Below are 18,748 nucleotides of genomic sequence, written 5' to 3'. Positions count from 1 at the left end.
ATACACCCAGTTTGCATAGGGAGGTTCTCACATAAAAAATAGTACTTTAAGACTATAATAGGCAGTTATTTCAGTTAAATTCATAGAGCCAGAGAATATTAAGTAAAATAAAAAGTTAGAGGAACTATTCTTAATGGAAAGAACAAGAGAATACTCCTGAAAAACAAATAAACAGAAATAAGTTATCAGATAAATAATTCAAAATATTGGTAATAAATATGTTAACCGAATTAGAAAACATATTTGATCTTAACTATTGAACATTTTAATAAGGAACTAGAAAATATAAAAAAGACCCAATCAAAAATAAAAAACTCAATAGACAAAACACAAAACATACTAGAAGGGATGAGTAACAGACTAAGTGACAGAGAAGAATAAGTTATCTGGAAGATAAAATAATAAAATCATCCAAATAGAACATGAAAAATAAAAATAAATTTTATAAAATAAAAGCAACTGAAGAGATTTCTGATCCAAGTAAACAACATAAAAAATGAAAGCAGGGTAATAATAACAACTGATATCACAGAGCTACAAAAGAAAGAAAAATCACAAGAATTTTGTGAATAGTTATATGTCAACAAACTGGACAACCTAGAGGAAATGAACAAATTTTTAGAAAGATACAAACCACCAAGATAGAATCAAGACCAAACAGACTTCTTGAATAGACTGATCACTAGTACTGAAAATAAATTTGTGAATGTAATTCAAAAAAGAAAAAGACAGCAAACAAAGTTACAGGATTGGATGGTTTTACATGAGAACTCTACTAAACATACAGAACTAAACCAATCCTTCTCAATCTGTTTCCAAGATGGAAGAAGATGGAACACTCCAAAATTTATCCTATGAGGCTGCAACTATCATGATACCAAAACCAGACAATAGTTACAAAAAAATAAAACTATAAGCCAATATCTTTGATGAATACACAAATAAACATGCCCAACAAAATATCAACACACTGAATCCAAAAATATACAAAAAGGATCATAAGCTATGGATCAAGTCATATTTATTCCAAGGACACAAAGATGATTCAACATTTGCAAATCAAACATGATACACCACATTAACAAAAGGAAGGATTAAAATTAATAATTAGCTCAATAGATGCAGAAAAAAAGCATTTGAAAACCTACAACCTCCATTCATGATTAAAACCGACATAAAACTGGGTATACTGGGAACATATATCAACATAATAAAGGTCACTTATGTCAAACCTACAGCTAATATTATATGTAAATGTGAAACTTTGAAAGTTTTTGTCTAAATTCAGAAACAAATCAAGGATGCTCACTGTTGCCACTTCTATGTAACATAGTATTGGAAGCCCTAGCCACAGCAATGAGACAAGAAAAAGAAATAAAATGCATCCAAACTGGAAAAAAAAAAAAGGTAAAGCAGTCATTATTTGCAGATGTTTTAGTATTTCATGCAGAAAACCCTACAGTCTCCACCAAAAAACCTATTACAACTCATAAATGAATTTAGTAAAGTTGCCGGATACAAGATTAAAATACAGAAATCTTGCTTTTCTGTATGTTAATAATGAAATATCAGAAATAAAAAGTAAAAATTAATCCTGTTTAAAATCATATTAATAAATGAATACATAAAACACCTGGGAATAAATGTAACCAAGGAGGTGAAAAATCTATTTTATGACAATTATAAAACATCAATGTAAAAAATTGAATATGATACAAATGAATGGAAAGATATCTCTACCTCTTTCATTGGAATAATTAATATTGCTAAAATAGCCATGCAATCGAAAACATCTCCATGTACAATGATAGCCCTAATAAGATACCAATGACATTTTTTCATAGAGCTAGAAAAAAATCTTAAAATTTACATGGAACTACAAGATTCTTATTTGACAAAACAATCTTGAGAAAAGGAAAAAGCTGGAAGTTTCATGACCCCATACTTCAGACTATATTACAATGCAAGAGTAGTCAAAAAAGCATGGTACTGGCACATAAAACAGACACATAAATCAATGAAACAAAATGGAGAGCCTAGGAATAAACCCATGAACCTATAATCTATTAATCTATGATGAAAAAGGCAAAAATATGCAATGCAGGAAAGATTCTTTTAAATAAATGGTGTTTGGAAAGTGACAGCTACATGCAGAACACTGAGACTAGAGCATTTCCTCATACTATATACAAAAATAAACTCAAAATAGATTGAAGACCTAAATGCAGGACCTGAAACCTTAAAAATTCCAGAAGATAACACAGACAGAACACTTGTTGACTTAAATCTTAGTAATATTTTTTAGATCTGTCTCCTAAGGCAAAACAAATAAAAGCAAAAAGAAACAAGTAAGACCTAATTTAAAAACAAATGGGGCCTAATTTAACCTAAAAGATTTTGCACAATAAAGGAAACCTTTTGACAAAACAAAAAGACAACCTACTGAATAGGAAAAAATTTATGCAAATAGCATAACCAGTAAGGGATTCATATTCAAAATATGTAAGCAGTTCATACAAATCAGTATAAAAAAAACAATGTAATTAAAAAGTAGGAAGAAGACCTTATAGGCCTCTCCTTCAGTGTTGGCCTGCCCTCATGCCTTGAGGGTGTACTATCCTTTGTTTACCAAATAAAACTCTGAGTTGCAACCCAGGTGTAACACTGGTCTGCCTTTTCAACTCTTTGTTGTGGTGAGACTGGACTGAGGATACTACACCCTCTCCCAACATATCTGGTGCCATGACCCAGATGTAACCTGGCTGTGGCCACCTCAGCTGGGCCCCAGTGAGGCGGAAGCCCATCACAGCTGAAGCCCAATATGGTGAAAGGTCACTCGGTGAAAGCTGAGTGCAACAGAAGCCCAGCACAGCAGAAGTGATGGGAAGTTGATTGTGGTGGGAACTGGCACAGCAAAAGTTAAGGTGGTAGAAAGCTCATGTAGCACAGTCTCAGATTCCAGAAGACCTCTGGTTAAGGTAGGAGGTCCTCGCCTCTTGCTGTGTTATCTTCTGGAATTTTTAAGGTTTCAGGTCCTGCATTTAGGTCTTCAATCTATTTTGAGTTTATTTTTGTATATAGTATGAGGAAATGCTCTAGTCTCAGTGTTCTGCATGTAGCTGTCACTTTCCAAACACCATTTATTTAAAAGAATCTTTCCTGCATTGCATATTTTTGCCTTTTTCATCATAGATTAATAGATTATAGGTTCATGGGTTTATTCCTAGGCTCTCCATTTTGTTTCATTGATTTATGTGTCTTTTGGCTAACAAAATCTTAATTCCTTTACAGTCTCTCCTTTGTATCTGCTCATATCCCCTGTAAACAGGCAAGTGGCTGTGGATGTAATTGAGGGATTCTGTCAGGAGCTACTCCCTGCCATGTCCTGAAGGCTCCACCATCCATTGTACCCAGTAGCCATTTCCCAGTGGGTGAGGGTTCTTTTGTCCTTAGTCTTCCTTGTGCCGAAGATCAGGGAAATGAAAGCGTGTGGGCACAGGTCAAGCGTTTAGCTGCTTTCCTGGAAGGTTATTCCTCAGGAATAATAAGGAGATAGTAACAGTAAGGGGTTTCCTCAGCATATGCTTCTCACTGCCTTCCCCTCTTGTCCTCCAACTCTTCCCTTATCTATGCCACTCTCTGCAAAGTATTGGGAGGGTTATTAGCTTTTCTATTTCCAGAAGCTGTGCTCTTCGCATGAGCCCTTTTTGGGCCCACAATGTTTCCTCTACAACTTTCTGGTGGGACAATCAGAAAATGGCTGGCCCTTGGGAGGGAAAACTGTTTAGTACCCTTAAGAGATTCAGGCCTTCATTTCCCATGTTTCCTAAGACATGTGCAACAACAGCAGTCTTAGTGCTAGGGTGGGTGGCAGACACACAATACGTGCTAAAAGTCCACCTGTTGGTGACATCCCTCCAAGGGCAATTGGACTTCCAGTGACAATGTTTGCCACTTTGGGGGTTAGCCTATGGGCCATTTGGGTCCAAACTCTTACCACTCTTTTCCGAAAGCTATGAATATACCCCCAGATCAAATCTCCATTCCACTTTGTCAAACATCTACCCACTCCTTTATCATTAATTCTGCTATTACCTAGAGTGGGTCAACCTGCCTCAACCCACCCAGGGACCCAATTCCCAAGAGGCTGCCCAGTCTCGACTTGCCTGAAGATTCAATCTCCAGGAGGTTGACCTGCCTCCACCTGCCTAGGGATCTGCACCCTGACCCAGGGATGCCCAGCTCTCAGATTGCAACAGTACTGGCTAGGATAAGCTTCAGAAGACTCACCCTAGGGAAGTCCACCCATGGAAACAGAAGGAAACCTACTAGTTATGGTACTGTGGTGCTGTGCCCAGGTCTCAGCAATAACTCAGGAGCCCAGTGGGAATCCCACTACCTTTCCGGAAAGGCTAAAAGAGGCCCTATTAAAGTTTCCCAATCTAGATTTAGACTCTTATAATGGACAGGTGATTTTAAAGGACAAATTCCTGTCCCAATTTGCATCATATATAAAGATAAAGTTACAACAGCTATAGCATAGCATCAGGACTCTGCTTCCTCTTTAGATGAAATGGTCCAGACAGCCACCAATACCTTTGATACCAGAGAACAGGAGAAGGAGGCCAAGGCCCAGGAAAGGGAGAGAAGGAAAGATTCAAGGCATACCCAGATGCTGGCCACCCTCCAGGGGAGCCCTGTGGCAAACCTCAAGGACAAGGCATGAGACAAATGCCTAATCTGTAGACAGGTTGGACATTGGCCAGAAAGTGTCCATACCATGCAAGCCTCATAAAACCGCTTGCTACAAATGCCATCAACTGGGATATTAGGTGGCACTCTGCCTTCAGGACCCAAGAGCCTCGAGGTCAAGTGCCAAACCTTCCTTCACAATGGTTTAACAAGACTGAAGTGGCCCACCAGTCCAGCCAGTCCACCTGTAACAGTTAACCATCATGGGGATGGAGCCAAAGGTGCAACTGGATGTGGCAGGTAGGTCCAAAAATTTCTTGGTTGACACTGGGACTACGTACTCTCTCCTGACCTCCTACTCTGGAGCCATCTTCCGCAGCATGTACCATTTGGGGTGATACAGGAAAGCAATTACAAAAAGATTCACCCAATCACTTCTTTGTTGCTGGGATGGACAGATATTTTCCCATCAGATTCTGATGGTCCTTGAGTGTCCAAATCCCTTATTGAGAAGAGATATACTCACCAATCCCATTGACATGGGTACCTCAAAAGGAGTCAGAGGCAACACTAAAACAAGTCTTAACCCAAGCACCCACCTTGAACTTGCAGACCCAGAAAAAGCATTCCACATATACGTCCATGAAAAGGAAGGAATAGCCTTGGGAATGTTAATGCAAAGGTTGGGACCTGAGCCCCAGTCAGTAACTCACTTATCAAAGAGGCTCAACCAGACCATCTGAGGTTGGCCTCCCTGCCTTTGAAATCTAGAAGCGCTAATAGAAGATGCTTTAAAACTCTCTTGCTATTTTTATTTATTTATTTTTTATCAGCCACCAAGTGAAAAAACTCCTAAATGGGAGTGGCCACTTATGGATGTCCAATCAAAGAATCCTCATGCATTACCAGGTAATGCTGATGGAAAATCCAGGACTATATCCTTTTTTGAGGTTCTTAACCCAGCTATCCTCATGCTTACCCCTGAGAACTCTCTCCCCATTCACTCTTGCCTAGAAACTTTGGACCATTGGACAAAACCCTAAGAGGGATTGTCAGAAGACCCTCTGACCAATCCTGAGGAAATCTGGTACACCAATGGAAGCAACTTTGTCTTAGATAGAAAAAGGAGGCAGGTTTGAAGTAGTCTCCAATTTTGAGACCATAGAGACTAAACCTTTAGCTCCAGGTACTTCAGTCCAATTGGCTGAGCTCATAGCTCTGACTCAAGCTTTAGAGCTGGGAAAAGGAAAAAGAGTAGCCATTTACACTGACTCCAAGTGTGCCTTTCGGGTGCTACATGCATATGCTGCTATTTGGAAATAAAGAGGCCACTTGACACCCGAGGGTCCCCAGTAAAGTATGGTGATCAAATCCTTAGGTTCTTGGAGGCAGTCCACCTGCCTGCTGAGGTTGCAATCTCCCATTGTAGAGAAGAATGGAAAACGGAGTACACAAGTGGCTCAAGGGAACCAGGCAGTGGCAGCTAAGAGAGCAGCATTACAAAACAGTGACCTAATAGGGGTTTCCACCTTAGTGCTGGAGACTAATTTGCCAGGAACTCCTTCATATACTGAAGGTGAGAGTCTTAAAGCTAAGAGTGAGGGCTTTCAACAAGATCATGTGAGGTGTTTCCAAAAAGAGGGGCTTCTCTTTCTGCTGAGGAACCTCCAATGAGAGTTGGTTAACTCCTCACATGCCACCACTCATCTAGGGGACAAGGCCCTCCAAACATTACTAGAAAGGTCCTTCAGAGGAGCAGGCCTCTAAATGACTATAAGTCAAGTGGTCTCCCCATGTCTCACTTGCCAATTAAATAACCTCCAAAGAACTCAAAGACTCCAGGTGGCTCAGCCGATCCAATGGCATGGGACCTACCCAGGAAAGGACTGGCAGATGGACTTTACCCAGATGTCAGTTTCTCAAGGATATTAATACCTAATACCTAATAGTCATGATAGATACCTTCACAGGATGCATTGAAGTCTGTCCCACTGAGACTGAGAAGCCTGAGGAGGTGGTGAAAAAGAAGCTCCATGAAATTATTCCAAGATTTGGCCTGCCTAGGTCACTACAAAAAGACAATCTGTTCTGTTCTGTTCAGTCGCTCAGTCGTGTCTGACTCTTTGCGACCCCGTGGACTGTAGCCTACCAGGCTTCTCCATTCATGGGATTCTCCAGGCAAGAATACTGGAGTGGGTTACCATTTCCTTCTCCAGGGGATCTTCCCGACCCAAGGATCGAACCCGGGTCTCCCGCATTGGAGGCAGACACGTTAACCTCTGAGCCACCAGAGAAGCCCTTGGAACATCATTTACTTTTAAAATCACCCAAGGGCTCTCTAAGGCATTGTGAAGTGAAGTTGTTCAGTCGTGTGTGACTCTTTGCAATTCCAAGGATGGTAGCTTAGCAGGCTCCTCTGTCCATGGAATTTTCCACTGGAGTGGCTTGCCATTTCTTTCTCCAGGGGATCTTCCCAACCTTGGATTCAAACCCAGGTCTCCCACATGGCAGGCAGACACTCTACCCTCGAGCCCCCAGGGAAGCCCCTCTAAGGCATTGGGCATTACCAATTACCTTCATTGTGCCTGGAGGTCTCAGTCTTCAGGAAAAGTAGAGAAAGCTAACCAATTCTTAAAATCAGTGATAAAAAGGATAATTCAGAAGAGACCTTTCTCAGATTAAAGGAGGCTTTACCAATAGCTCCACTCTGCACCCATGTTGCCCCTAAGGAACAGATTGGTCTTAGGCCCTCTGAGACATTATATGGGAGACCTTTTGTTTATGTCAATGACCTCTTCCTGGATCCAGAGACTCAGACCCTCTGATCTTACACCATGGTCATTGGGTAATTCCAACAAGAAATATGTTTATGAGATGTCAACCAGGACCCAAAAGATTCTGAAGGGCCACCACTATATGCCCCAGGGATTCAAGTCTTAGTTAAGGTCTGGAAAGATGGGTCCCCAAAGGCTGAGCTCCAGTTCACATGGAAGAAAACAGAAGAGGACACTCAATATACCTGTGACATCCTGGGAGCTCTCCAATACCTATTCAGAACTATCAGTAAGCACCATTCTAATGAATACCCCCAAAATTAAGTTTTTGGGGATAAGCTTTCTTGGGATAAGCTTTCTTGGGATAACTCTTGAGCTAACTCTGGGCTATGTTCTTTCTCTCTTGGTTTGTTTTAGCCAAGGAAACTCACTCACCCTTGGACAGACAGCTCTATAAGGACTCTGAGGCTTGAGACTAACAAGAGAGGGAGACCCAATGCCCCTCAATGTCTCAGTTCAGCAGGAAGTAGCCAGAGAGACCTCAATGCCCCTTCCCAATGAATTGGGCCTCCCATCTCTTAAGCGGGGAATGTTAGGTAATTATAATAGAAAAAGGAGTCCAAAATGGTGGCAGCTAAAAGACAAAGAAAGGGGAAAAGCCCATGAAAAGGGAACACAGGAAAAATCCTCTGACCTGGAGTGGGAACCTCAGGTAGAGCAAACACACCCCCTTCCTGACTGTTGATGTGTGCTAGCCCTAATCTGCATAGGGCAGGCTTGCGGGGAGGAGACAAAAAATATAGAAAGAGGGAGTCAAGACAGGTTGAAGCCTCTCCTTCAGGGTCAGCCCGCCAAAATGCCTTGTGGGTATACTATCCTTCGTTTACCAAGTGAAACTGAACTATAAAAAAGAGACCTGAATAGACATTTTTTTCCAAAGAAGACATTCAGATGGCTAAAGGCACATGAAAAAATAAAATCTCTAAATTGTTAAATATATTAAAGAAGTTCAAATCAAAGCCAAGTAACTACCATCTCACACTTGTCAGAATGACTATCATCAAAAAATCTACAAGCAACAAACGTTGGAGAGGATGTGGAGAAAAGCCCACCAGACCCCGCTGTCCACTCCTACATTGCAGGAGGATTCTTTACCACTAAGTCACCAGGGAAGCCCTCAAAATTGTCTGAGTTTACCTGTAATTATACCTTGTTGGTATGGAACTTTAAAAGCTAATCCCTTCAGAGATGGAACCATCTTTGATTACCCTTTGCTAGTGACTGGGAAACTCACCATAGATATAGGGTTTTCCACCCCTTACGATGAACTTTATTTCTGAGAGAAAAGCAAGAGAAAGAGCAGCAGCAGAAAAAGAGAGGGCTCACTGAGTCACTAAAATGCTTCCAGGAGCGACAATGAGCAGATGTTTCTAACGGAGTATGGGCTGTCAGAATAGAATATGTGTTTTTCAGACTAGTCCTTTAACTTTTCAGTCTGTAATTTAGCAAATCTTAGCTTTCTGCTTTTCCCCAGTCTGGGAAGCCTTTATTTCTTTTGTCTTGTTTTGACAATTTTCAGAGTCTAAGATTTGGAACCATAGAACATTAATTAAATCAACTATTTACTATGTGCTAATTTTGAAGACGTCTTCTCTCAGAATCTCAGTGTTTTCATCTTTGAATTACGAATAATTATGAAACCTAGCTCAGATAACTAAATGGTAATATACAAGAGTGCTTTGTGAATGCTATTTAAATATAATAATAATAGTTATTATCAATAATAGTAACAGTGGTAATAACAATAGTGATAGTGATAATCAGGTTCTGTTTTCCAGCAACCCTGAATTTGTGACCCAAACTTATAACTTATTTGCTATACAGATTTGCTTAATTGATTTCAGCCTCAGTTTTGTCTTATATAAAATGGGGAAATTAAATAGATAACTAATAAAAACCTACTGTATAGCACATGAACTCTACTCAATGCTCTTTAATGTCCTATATGGGAAAGAATCTAAAAAAGTGTGAATATATATAAAACTGATTAACTTTGCTCTAAACCTGAATTTAATGGGGTTAATCATCTATACTTCAATTATACTTCAACTTAATTTCCCCATTTTATAGAAGACAAAACTGAGGCTGAACTCAATTAAGCAAATTTGTATAGCAAATAAAGTATAAATTGGGGACACAAATTCAGGGTTGCTGGAATACAGAACCTAATTATCACTATCACTATTGTTATTACCACTATTACTATTATTTATAATAACTATTATTGTTATATTTAAATAGCATTCACAAAGCACTCTTGTATATTACTATTTCATTATCTGAGCTGAGTTTCATAATTATTTGTAATTCAAAAAGTTAATTAAAAATAAAGGATATTACTCTTACAAATAAAAATGAAAAATTACTGCTCTATAAAAAAATAAAATGTGAAAATTAGTTCTAGTCACACTGTTATGAGTGTTACATGATATATTGCATATAAATTATTCAGTATAATGTCTGGCATATAGTAATTATGACACAAGCAAGTTTTAGTTATTACTCTTATTAATTATAATTTGTTGAGTACTTGTGACATACTAAGTATTTACAAATATTGATCGATCTCCATAATAATATTGAAAGGAGACATTATTATCTACAATTAATAAATAAAGCAGCAAAGGATAAAAGCAGTTGGCTCAAAATGGTTTTAAAATTTGAACTGAAGTGTTTGACTCTAAAGCTCAAGAATTTTAAAAAGTATATAAAAGTATAAAATATATTTATTAAAATTTATTTTATATATCATAGATATTTATAATGTCAATTTAAAAGATTATATTTTAATGTGTAAAGTCCAGAAGGAATGATTCCTTTTCATTATTTGATTATGTAGTTTAATGCTAATTGAGATTTTGAGTTTTCATGTGATTTTCCAAATTTTAAAAATATCATTATGATACAATAGCATGCAGCATGATATTTTGACAATAATTTCCTCTAGTTATTTATCAAATATCTTATCTATTTTCCTTTTTTAAAGTAAAACAATAGTAGAATTTGGTATAGAATAACACATTTTAGTTATTCTCATGTAATATATATTTTTAATAGCTTAGGGAAAAGAACCTCAATTTCGTTTTCCAGGAGAACTCAAAGAAAATACTTGTTGGTATTGGCCATTGTGAGTATTCAGTTTGTATCAGAGGGATGATTGGAATACCGTGTTTCTTTTAGTCCAAAAGAGAATGCCTGTAGAGTACTTTTCAAGAAAGCAAATCAATTTACTCTGAACTCATTATTGTAAATATGGAGGTGTACATCTTTTCAGTAATAATTTGCTAAATCTTTATTTTTTGAGGCTATTCATTCTTGCATTGTTTCCTGATATTTTCTTGTGGTTATCCACAGAGGATGTAAATACCCCACCTGTTTAACACAGACATTGGAAAAATGTTCTTCCTAAAATCTTTGCTCTTCATATTTTCTAAGACAGTGGCTTTCAGTTCAGTTCAGTTCAGTCGCTCAGTCGTGTCCTACTCTCCGCGACCCCATGAATCACAGCATGCCAGGCCTCCCTGTCCATCACCAACTCCCGGAGTTCACTCAAACTCATGTCCACAGAGTCAGTGATGCCATCCAGCCATCTCATTCTCTGTCGTCTCCGTCTCCTCCCACCCCCAACCTTTCCCAGCATCAGAGTCTTTTCCAGTGAGTCAACTTGTTGCATGAGGTGGCCAACGTATTGCAGTTTCAGTTTTAGCATCAGTCTTTCCAATGAACACCCAGGATTGATCTCCTTTAGAATGGACTGTTTCGATCTCCTTGCAGTCCAAGGGACTCTCAAGAGTCTTCTCCAGCACCACAGTTCAAAAGCATCAATTCTTCGGCGCTCAGCTTTCTGATAGTATATTAAAAAGCAGAGACATTACTTTGCCAACAAAGGTCCATCTAGTCAAGGCTATGGTCTTTCCCGAGGTCATGTATGGACAGTGGCTTTAAACAACAGCTATTTTGACCCAACGAGACATCTAATGAGGTCTGCACACATTTTTTTATTATTGAATTTTGGGGAGGTATGCTGCTGGAATCTGGAGGGTAGAGGCCAGGGATGATGGTAATCATCTTACAGTGCACAGAAAACCCTCACAACAAAGAATATCCCCAAACATCTTTTGTGCCAATGTTGAAAATATTAATCTAAGGTTATCATGTAATCAAATTCATGGTTAGTGAAAAAAAGAAAAAAGTTTTACTTTTTCCTGATTTCACACTTCAGAATGCTATTGAGACTAGGCATGCATATAATTCTGTACATTCTACTCAACTAGGGCTATATATGATTTATACTCCCTCCAGCATAATACTCATCATTTCTCCAGCAGAATTATCCTAAATTTCCTTAAGTTCAAGTTTACATTTGAGGCCATTTTATTTCTACTTTTCCATGAAATGTTCATTAGTTTAAAATTACCTTTATCATAGATTTTCTCTGTGCTAACTAATTAATGAGATAGACTCCAGTGTCTGGTGCATAGTTTGCCCTTAAACAGCTCTTCTTTCCCACCTTCCTTTTTTTGGCTCTTCTCTTCTAATTTCCTTATTTACTTTAATTTACTAATAGGTAAACAGTTAATCACTGCAAATGCTCATTGCAGCCATGAAATTCAGTTCAGTTCAGTTCAGTCGCTCAGTCGTGTCTGACTCTCCGCAACCCCATGAATCACAGCACGCCAGGCCTCCCTGTCCATCACCAACTCCTGGAGTACACTCAAACCCATGTCCACAGAGTCGGTGATGCCATCCAGCCATCTCATTCTCGGTCGTCCCCCTCTCCTCCCGCCCCCAACCCTTCCCAGCATCAGAGTCTTTTCCAGTGAGTAAACCCGTCTCTTGAGGTGGCCAAAGTATTGCAGTTTCAGCTTCAGCATCAGTCCCTCCAATGAACATCCAGGATTGATCTCCTTTAGAATGGACTGGTTGGATCTCCTTTCAGTATAAGGGACTCTCAAGAGTCTTCTCCAACAGAACAGTTCAAAAGCATCGATTCTTCGGCGATCAGCCTTCTTCACAGTCCAAATCTCACATCCATACATGACCACGGGAAAAACCATAGCCTTGACTAGACGGACCATTGTTGGCAAAGTAATGTCTCTGCTTTTTAATATACTATCAAGGTTGGTCATAAATTTCCTTCCAAGGAGCAAGTGTCTTTTAATTTCATGGCTGCAATCAGCATCTGCAGTGATTTTGGAGCCCAAAAAAATAAAGTCTGACACTGTTTCCACTGTTTTTCCATCTATTTCCCATGAAGTGATGGGACCAGATGCCATAATCTTTGTTTTCTGAATGTTGAGCTTCAAGCCAACCTTTTTACTCTCCTCTTTCACTTTCATCAAGAGGCTTTTGAGTTCCTCTGCACTTTCTGCCATAAGGGTAGTGTCATCTGCATATCTGAGATTATTGATATTTCTCCCAGCAATCTTGATTCCAGCTTGTGCTTCTTCCAGCCCAGCGTTCCTCATGATGTACTCTGCATATAAGTTAAATAAGCAAGGTGACAATATACAACCTTGACGTACACCTTTTCCTATTTGGAACCAGTCTGTTGTTCCATGTCCAGTTCTAACTGTTGCTTCCTGACCTGCATACAGGTTTCTCAAGAGGCAGGTCAGGTGGTCTGGGATTCCCATCTCTTTCAGAATGTTCCACAGTTTATTGTGATCCACACAGTCCAAGGCTTTGGCATAGTCAATGAAGCAGAAATCGATGTTTTTCTGAAACTCTCTTGCTTTCTCCATGATCCAGCGGATGTTGGCAATTTGATCTCTGGTGCCTCTGCCTTTTCTAAAACCTGCTTGAACATCTGGGAGTTCACGGTTTACATACTGCTGAAGCCTGGCTTGGAGAATTTTGAGCATGACTTTACTAGCGTGTGAGATGAGTGCAATTGTGCGGTAGTTTGAGCATTCTTTGGCATTGCCTTTCTTTGGGATTGGAATGAAGACTGACCTCTTCCAGTCCTGTGGCCACTGCTGAGTTTTCCAAATCTGCTGGCATATTGAGTGCAGCACTTTCACAGCATCATCTTTCAAGACTTGAAATAGCTCAACTGGAATTCCATCACCTCCACTAGCTTTGTTAGTAGTGATGCTTTCTAAGGCCCACTTAACTTCACATTCCAAGAAGTTGGCTCTAGGTCAGTGATCATGTTATCGTGACTATCTTGGTCGTGAAGATCTTTTTTGTACAGTTCTTCTGTGTATTCCTGCCACCTCTTCTTAATATCTTCTGCTTCTGTTAGGTCCATACCATTTCTGTCCTTTATCGAGCCCATCTTTGCATGAAATGTTCCCTTGGAATCTCTAATTTTCTTGAAGAGCTCTCTTGTTTTTCCTATTCTGTTGTTTTTCTCTATTTCTTTGCATTGATCACTGAGGAAGTCTTTCTTATCTCTCCTTGCTATTCTTTGGAACTCTACATTCAGATGCTTATATCTTTCCTTTTCTCCTTTGCTTTTTGCCTCTCTTCTTTTCACAGCTATTTGTAAGGCCTCCTCAGACAGCCATTTCGCTCTTTTGCATTTCTTTTCCATGGGGATGGTCTTGGTCCCTGACTCCTGTACAATGTCACGAACCTCCGTCCAGAGTTCATCAGGCACTCTATCAATCAGATCTAGTCCCTTAAATCTATTTCTCACTTCCACTGTATAATCATAAGGGATTTGATTGAGGTCATATCTGAATGGTCTAGTGGTTTTCCCTACTTTCTTCAATTTAAGCCTGAATTTCGCAATAAGGAGTTCATGATCTGAGCCACAGTCAGCTCCTGGTCTTGTTTTCGCTAACTGTATACAGCTTCTCCATCTTTGGTTGCAAAGAATATAATCAATCTGATTTCGGTGTTGACCATCTGGTGATGTCCATGTGTAGAGTCTTCTCTTGTGTTGGAAGAGGGTGTTTGCTATGACCAGTGCATTCTCTTGACAAAACTCTATTAGCCTTTGCCCTGCTTCATTCCGTGCTCCAAGGCCAAATTTGCCAGTTACTCCAGGTGTTTCTTGACTTCCTACTTTTGCATTCCAGTCCTCTATAATGAAAAGGACATCTTTTTTGGGTGTTATCTCTAAAAGGTCTTCTAGGTCTTCATAGAACCGATTAACTTTGGCTTCTTCAGCATTACTGGTTGGGGCATAGGCCTGGATTACTGTAATATTGAATGGTTTGCCTTGGAAACGAACAGAAATCATTCTGTCATTTTTAAGATTGCATCCAAGTACTGCATTTCGGACTCTTTTGTTGACCATGATGGCTACTCCATTTCTTCTAAGGGTTTCCTGCCCACAGTAGTAGATATAATGGTCATCCGAGTTAAATTCACCCATTCCAGTCCATTTTAATTCACTGATTCCTAGAATGTCTACATTCACTCTTGCCATCTCCCGTTTGACCACTTCCAATTTGCCTTGATTCATGGACCTAACATTCCAGGTTCCTATGCAATATTGCTCTTTACAGCACTGGACCTTGCTTCTATCACTGGTCACATCCACAGCTGGGTATTGGTTTTGCTTTTGCTCCATCCCTTTATTCCTTCTATAGTTATTTCTCCACTGAGCTCCAGTAGCATACTGGGCACCTACCGACCTGGGGAATTCCTCATTCAGTATCCTATCATTTTGCCCTTTGTTACTGTCCATGAAATTAAAAGACGCTTGCTCCTTGGAAGGAAAGTTATGACCAACCTTGATAGTATATTAAAAGCAGAGACATTACTTTGCCAACAACGGTCCGTCTAGTCAAGGCTATGGTTTTTCCCGTGGTCATGAATGGATGTGAGAGTTGGACTGTGAAGAAAGCTGAGCCACGAAGAATTGATGCTTTTGAACTGTGGTGCTGGAGAAGACTCTTGAGAGTCCCTTGGACTGCAAGGAGATCTAACCAGTCCATTCTGAAGGAGATCAATCCTGGGTGTTCATTGGAAGGACTGATGCTAAAGCTGAAACTGCAATACTTTGGCCACCTCATGCGATGAATTGACTCACTGGAAAAGACTCTGATGCTGGGAAATGTTGGGGGCGGGAGGAGAAGGGGACGACAGAGAATGAGATGGCTGGATGGCATCACTGACTCTGTGGACATGAGTTTGAGTGAACTCCGGGAGTTGGTGATGGACAGGGAGGCCTGGCGTGCTGTGATTCATGGGGTCGCGGAGAGCCGGACATGACTGAGTGACTGAACTGAACTGAACTGACTGAAACATTTAGTTGTATACTAAATACAACTAAATACAACATTTACTTGTATTTAGTTTTGCTATCTTTATTCAATTATTTGATTTTTTTTTGAGGACATGTCTCATTTATTCCATGAGAATGTGAATATTTGCATTGCATCATTTCCCCCTACAGTCAAGCATCATTAAGCATTAAGAAGTGCTTGATTGCAGCGAAGGCAATGGGACCCCACTCCAGTACTCTTGCCTGGAAAATCCCATGGACGGAGGAGCCTGGTGGGCTGCAGTCCATGGGGTCGCTAAGAGTCGGACACGACTGAGCGACTTCACTTTCACTTTTCACTTTCATACATTGGAGAAGGAAATGGCACCCCACTCCAGTGTTCTTGCCTGGAGAATCCCAGGGACAGCGGAGCCTGGTGGGCTGCCGTCTGTGGGTTCACATAGAGTCAGACACGACTGAAAGCGCTTAGCAGCAGCAGCAGCAGCAGCAGCAGCAGTACTTGATTGAATAATTGAAGAAAGGAATATGTGAAAAATGCACGAGGACCAACATTTTCATATCTATAGTACCCAAGTAGCAGCAAAGTATTAGTTCATGACTTTATCATATAGTATTTTCAACATTCTGAGACTTTTACAATTTCAGTTTTTTAAAAACTAATATTTTTATTTACTATCTCCTTAGCTCTGCTTTTGTTGAATTTTAAGATATATTTTAAAATGTACAACACCTATGCTTGAGATGTGTGTTTTTTCATTTCATGTATCATATTTTTTTAAAAGCCATCTTGGTCAAGTAGAGAAAAACATCTATTTAGGCCTCTGCAATTTACTAAAACAATATAGTTGGCCAGCTATACCTTTCTTTGGTAATAAGCCTGTTCAGTACGAGGAAAGAGCAAGAATTTTGAGTAGGGACATAGTGAAGAAAAAAATGTCTTGCTATTTAAAGAAATTTTAAAGTCTGTCTTTTTGGTCCTTACAGAAAGTGTGGATTACGGACCAGTGTTTGTGCAAGAACCAGATGATATAATTTTCCCGACTGATTCTGATGAAAAGAAAGTAGCACTGAATTGTGAAGCTCGTGGCAACCCAGTTCCCAATTACAGGTAGAAATTCACTCTTAATCATTTTTCTTGTCTTAAAATTTCCTTTCAGTGAGATTCTGATACACCCAGGGAGTATTACGTCTCAAGTAATTTTTACGTTTGTCTTCTGATTTTTCCCTAAGATGGCTTCGAAATGGAACAGAAATAGATTTGGAAAGTGATTATCGCTACAGTTTGATAGACGGGGCCTTTATTATAAGCAATCCAAGTGAAGCAAAGGATTCTGGTCATTATCAGTGTTTGGCAGCCAACACATTTGGAAGCATTCTTAGTAGAGAAGTCATACTTCAGTTTGCCTGTGAGTAAAATATTGCTCTTTCCACATATACATGTATAGTGTGTGTGTGTGTGTGTGTGTGTGTGTATATGTGTATATATATAGCTTTGAAGCTTATTTAGGCAAGAGTTTATGACTTCAAATTTTAAAATAATAGTATAAAATAGTCATGGTTACAACTATGCAAACAACATGCTTCTTCCTGATATACTTTTAAATTCCCTGAAATACATGCCCTCTTCACATAAATAGTAACTTGGGAGGCTAAAAATTCAGTTCATAAAAGCAGATTAAATTTTAGAATTCAAATATCTTTTGAAATCTAGTAAGAAATAGGTTTTGAATTAGTTCTATCTGCTTTTAAAATATTTACTTACTTCTACTACCTATTATAGTCACTATTGGCTATAGATTCTTCTGGACATAAGACAGCATATTCTAAAAATTCTCCTTCTAGTCAAAAAACCAAAAAAATACCTCTGAAGTACTATTTCAGATTCTGACTATAACTTCCCTCACAACTGTTCCAGTTTCTCTTTTAATCAGAAAAAAGACACCTCATGTATTCATTCATATATCTAGACTGTATACATTTTCTAAAATAGATCATATATCTAATTAACTAAATGTATAGATTTCTTGAAACTCTTGAAATTATTTTACTTACTATGAATCTTACACAAACGTGAGGATAGATTGCTGGGTGAAAAAAACTTTTGTATCATTATTTAGTGAGTAATCCTAATTGAATTTAAATTCTTGAGGATTATAATCACTGAGAAATAGATAGGAGGGCCAGGGATCTTTGTGTTAATAATTCAAATGTAACTATAATGGCTATGTAATTTATCACAAAATGATTTTTAAGTTAGAACTGCACCCTGAAGAATGAAATAATTGATTTTTCTCTTTGTAATCTTCTTCACATATTATGTCTAATTAACCCAGAACCCAGACACCCTGTTAAAGGAATGTGAAGGAGAAAAGGGAAGGAAAAAAATGATAATGGATCCAGTTTGGAGAAAATTGAGCTAGGTGCTAAAAAAATCAAAACATTATCTTTTAAAGTAGAATTGGCTAAGGAGTTCAGACTGCTTGCTACTTCACATACACCAAACATACCAAGATAGTAGACTAACTATAATTCTTTTGTTTTTGAAAATATTACACAGTGCATCACAGAAATCTAATATTTCTCAATATGTAGACTTAAAATATCCTTTTTGTTGCTCAGTCATGCCCTACTCTTTGTGAGTCCATGGACTGCACCACACCAGGCTTCCCTATCCATCACCAACACCCGGCGCTTGCTCAAGCTCATGTCTGTTGAGTTGGTGATGCATCCAACCATCTCACCCTCTGTCGTCCCCTTCTTCTCCTGCCTTCAATCTTTCCAAGCATCAGGGTCTTTTCAAATGAGTCAACACTTTGCATCAGGTGGCCAAGGTATTGGAGTTTCAGCTTCAACATCAGTCCTATCAATGAACACCCAGGACTGATCTCCTTTAGGATGGACTGGTTTGATCTCCTTGCAGTCCAAAGGACTCTCAAGAGTCTTCTCCAACACTGCAGTTCAAAAGCATCAATTCTTCAGTGCTCAGCTTTCTTTACGGTCCAACTCTCATATCCATTTATGACTACTGGGAAAATCATAG

At 39.1% G+C, this 18,748-nt stretch overlaps 1 protein-coding gene across 1 annotated transcript in view; it reads left to right on the top strand.

The window, feature by feature from the left end:
• Window positions 1-18,748, top strand: part of CNTN5 (contactin 5) — a 647,843-nt gene that overhangs the window by 20,745 nt on the left and 608,350 nt on the right. Inside the window, exons 3-4 of the mRNA XM_088843612.1 lie at window positions 16,693-16,816; window positions 16,939-17,114. Of these exons, the coding sequence (XP_088699738.1) occupies window positions 16,693-16,816; window positions 16,939-17,114 (300 nt within the window). The remainder of the gene's footprint in view (window positions 1-16,692; window positions 16,817-16,938; window positions 17,115-18,748) is intronic.

This window comes from Moschus berezovskii, chromosome 14 (assembly GCF_049115385.1).
Source record: "Moschus berezovskii isolate FMDL1 chromosome 14, NW_MosBer_1.0, whole genome shotgun sequence".
Lineage (NCBI taxonomy): Eukaryota > Metazoa > Chordata > Mammalia > Artiodactyla > Moschidae > Moschus > Moschus berezovskii.
This window is presented reverse-complemented; position numbering and strand designations above follow the sequence as displayed.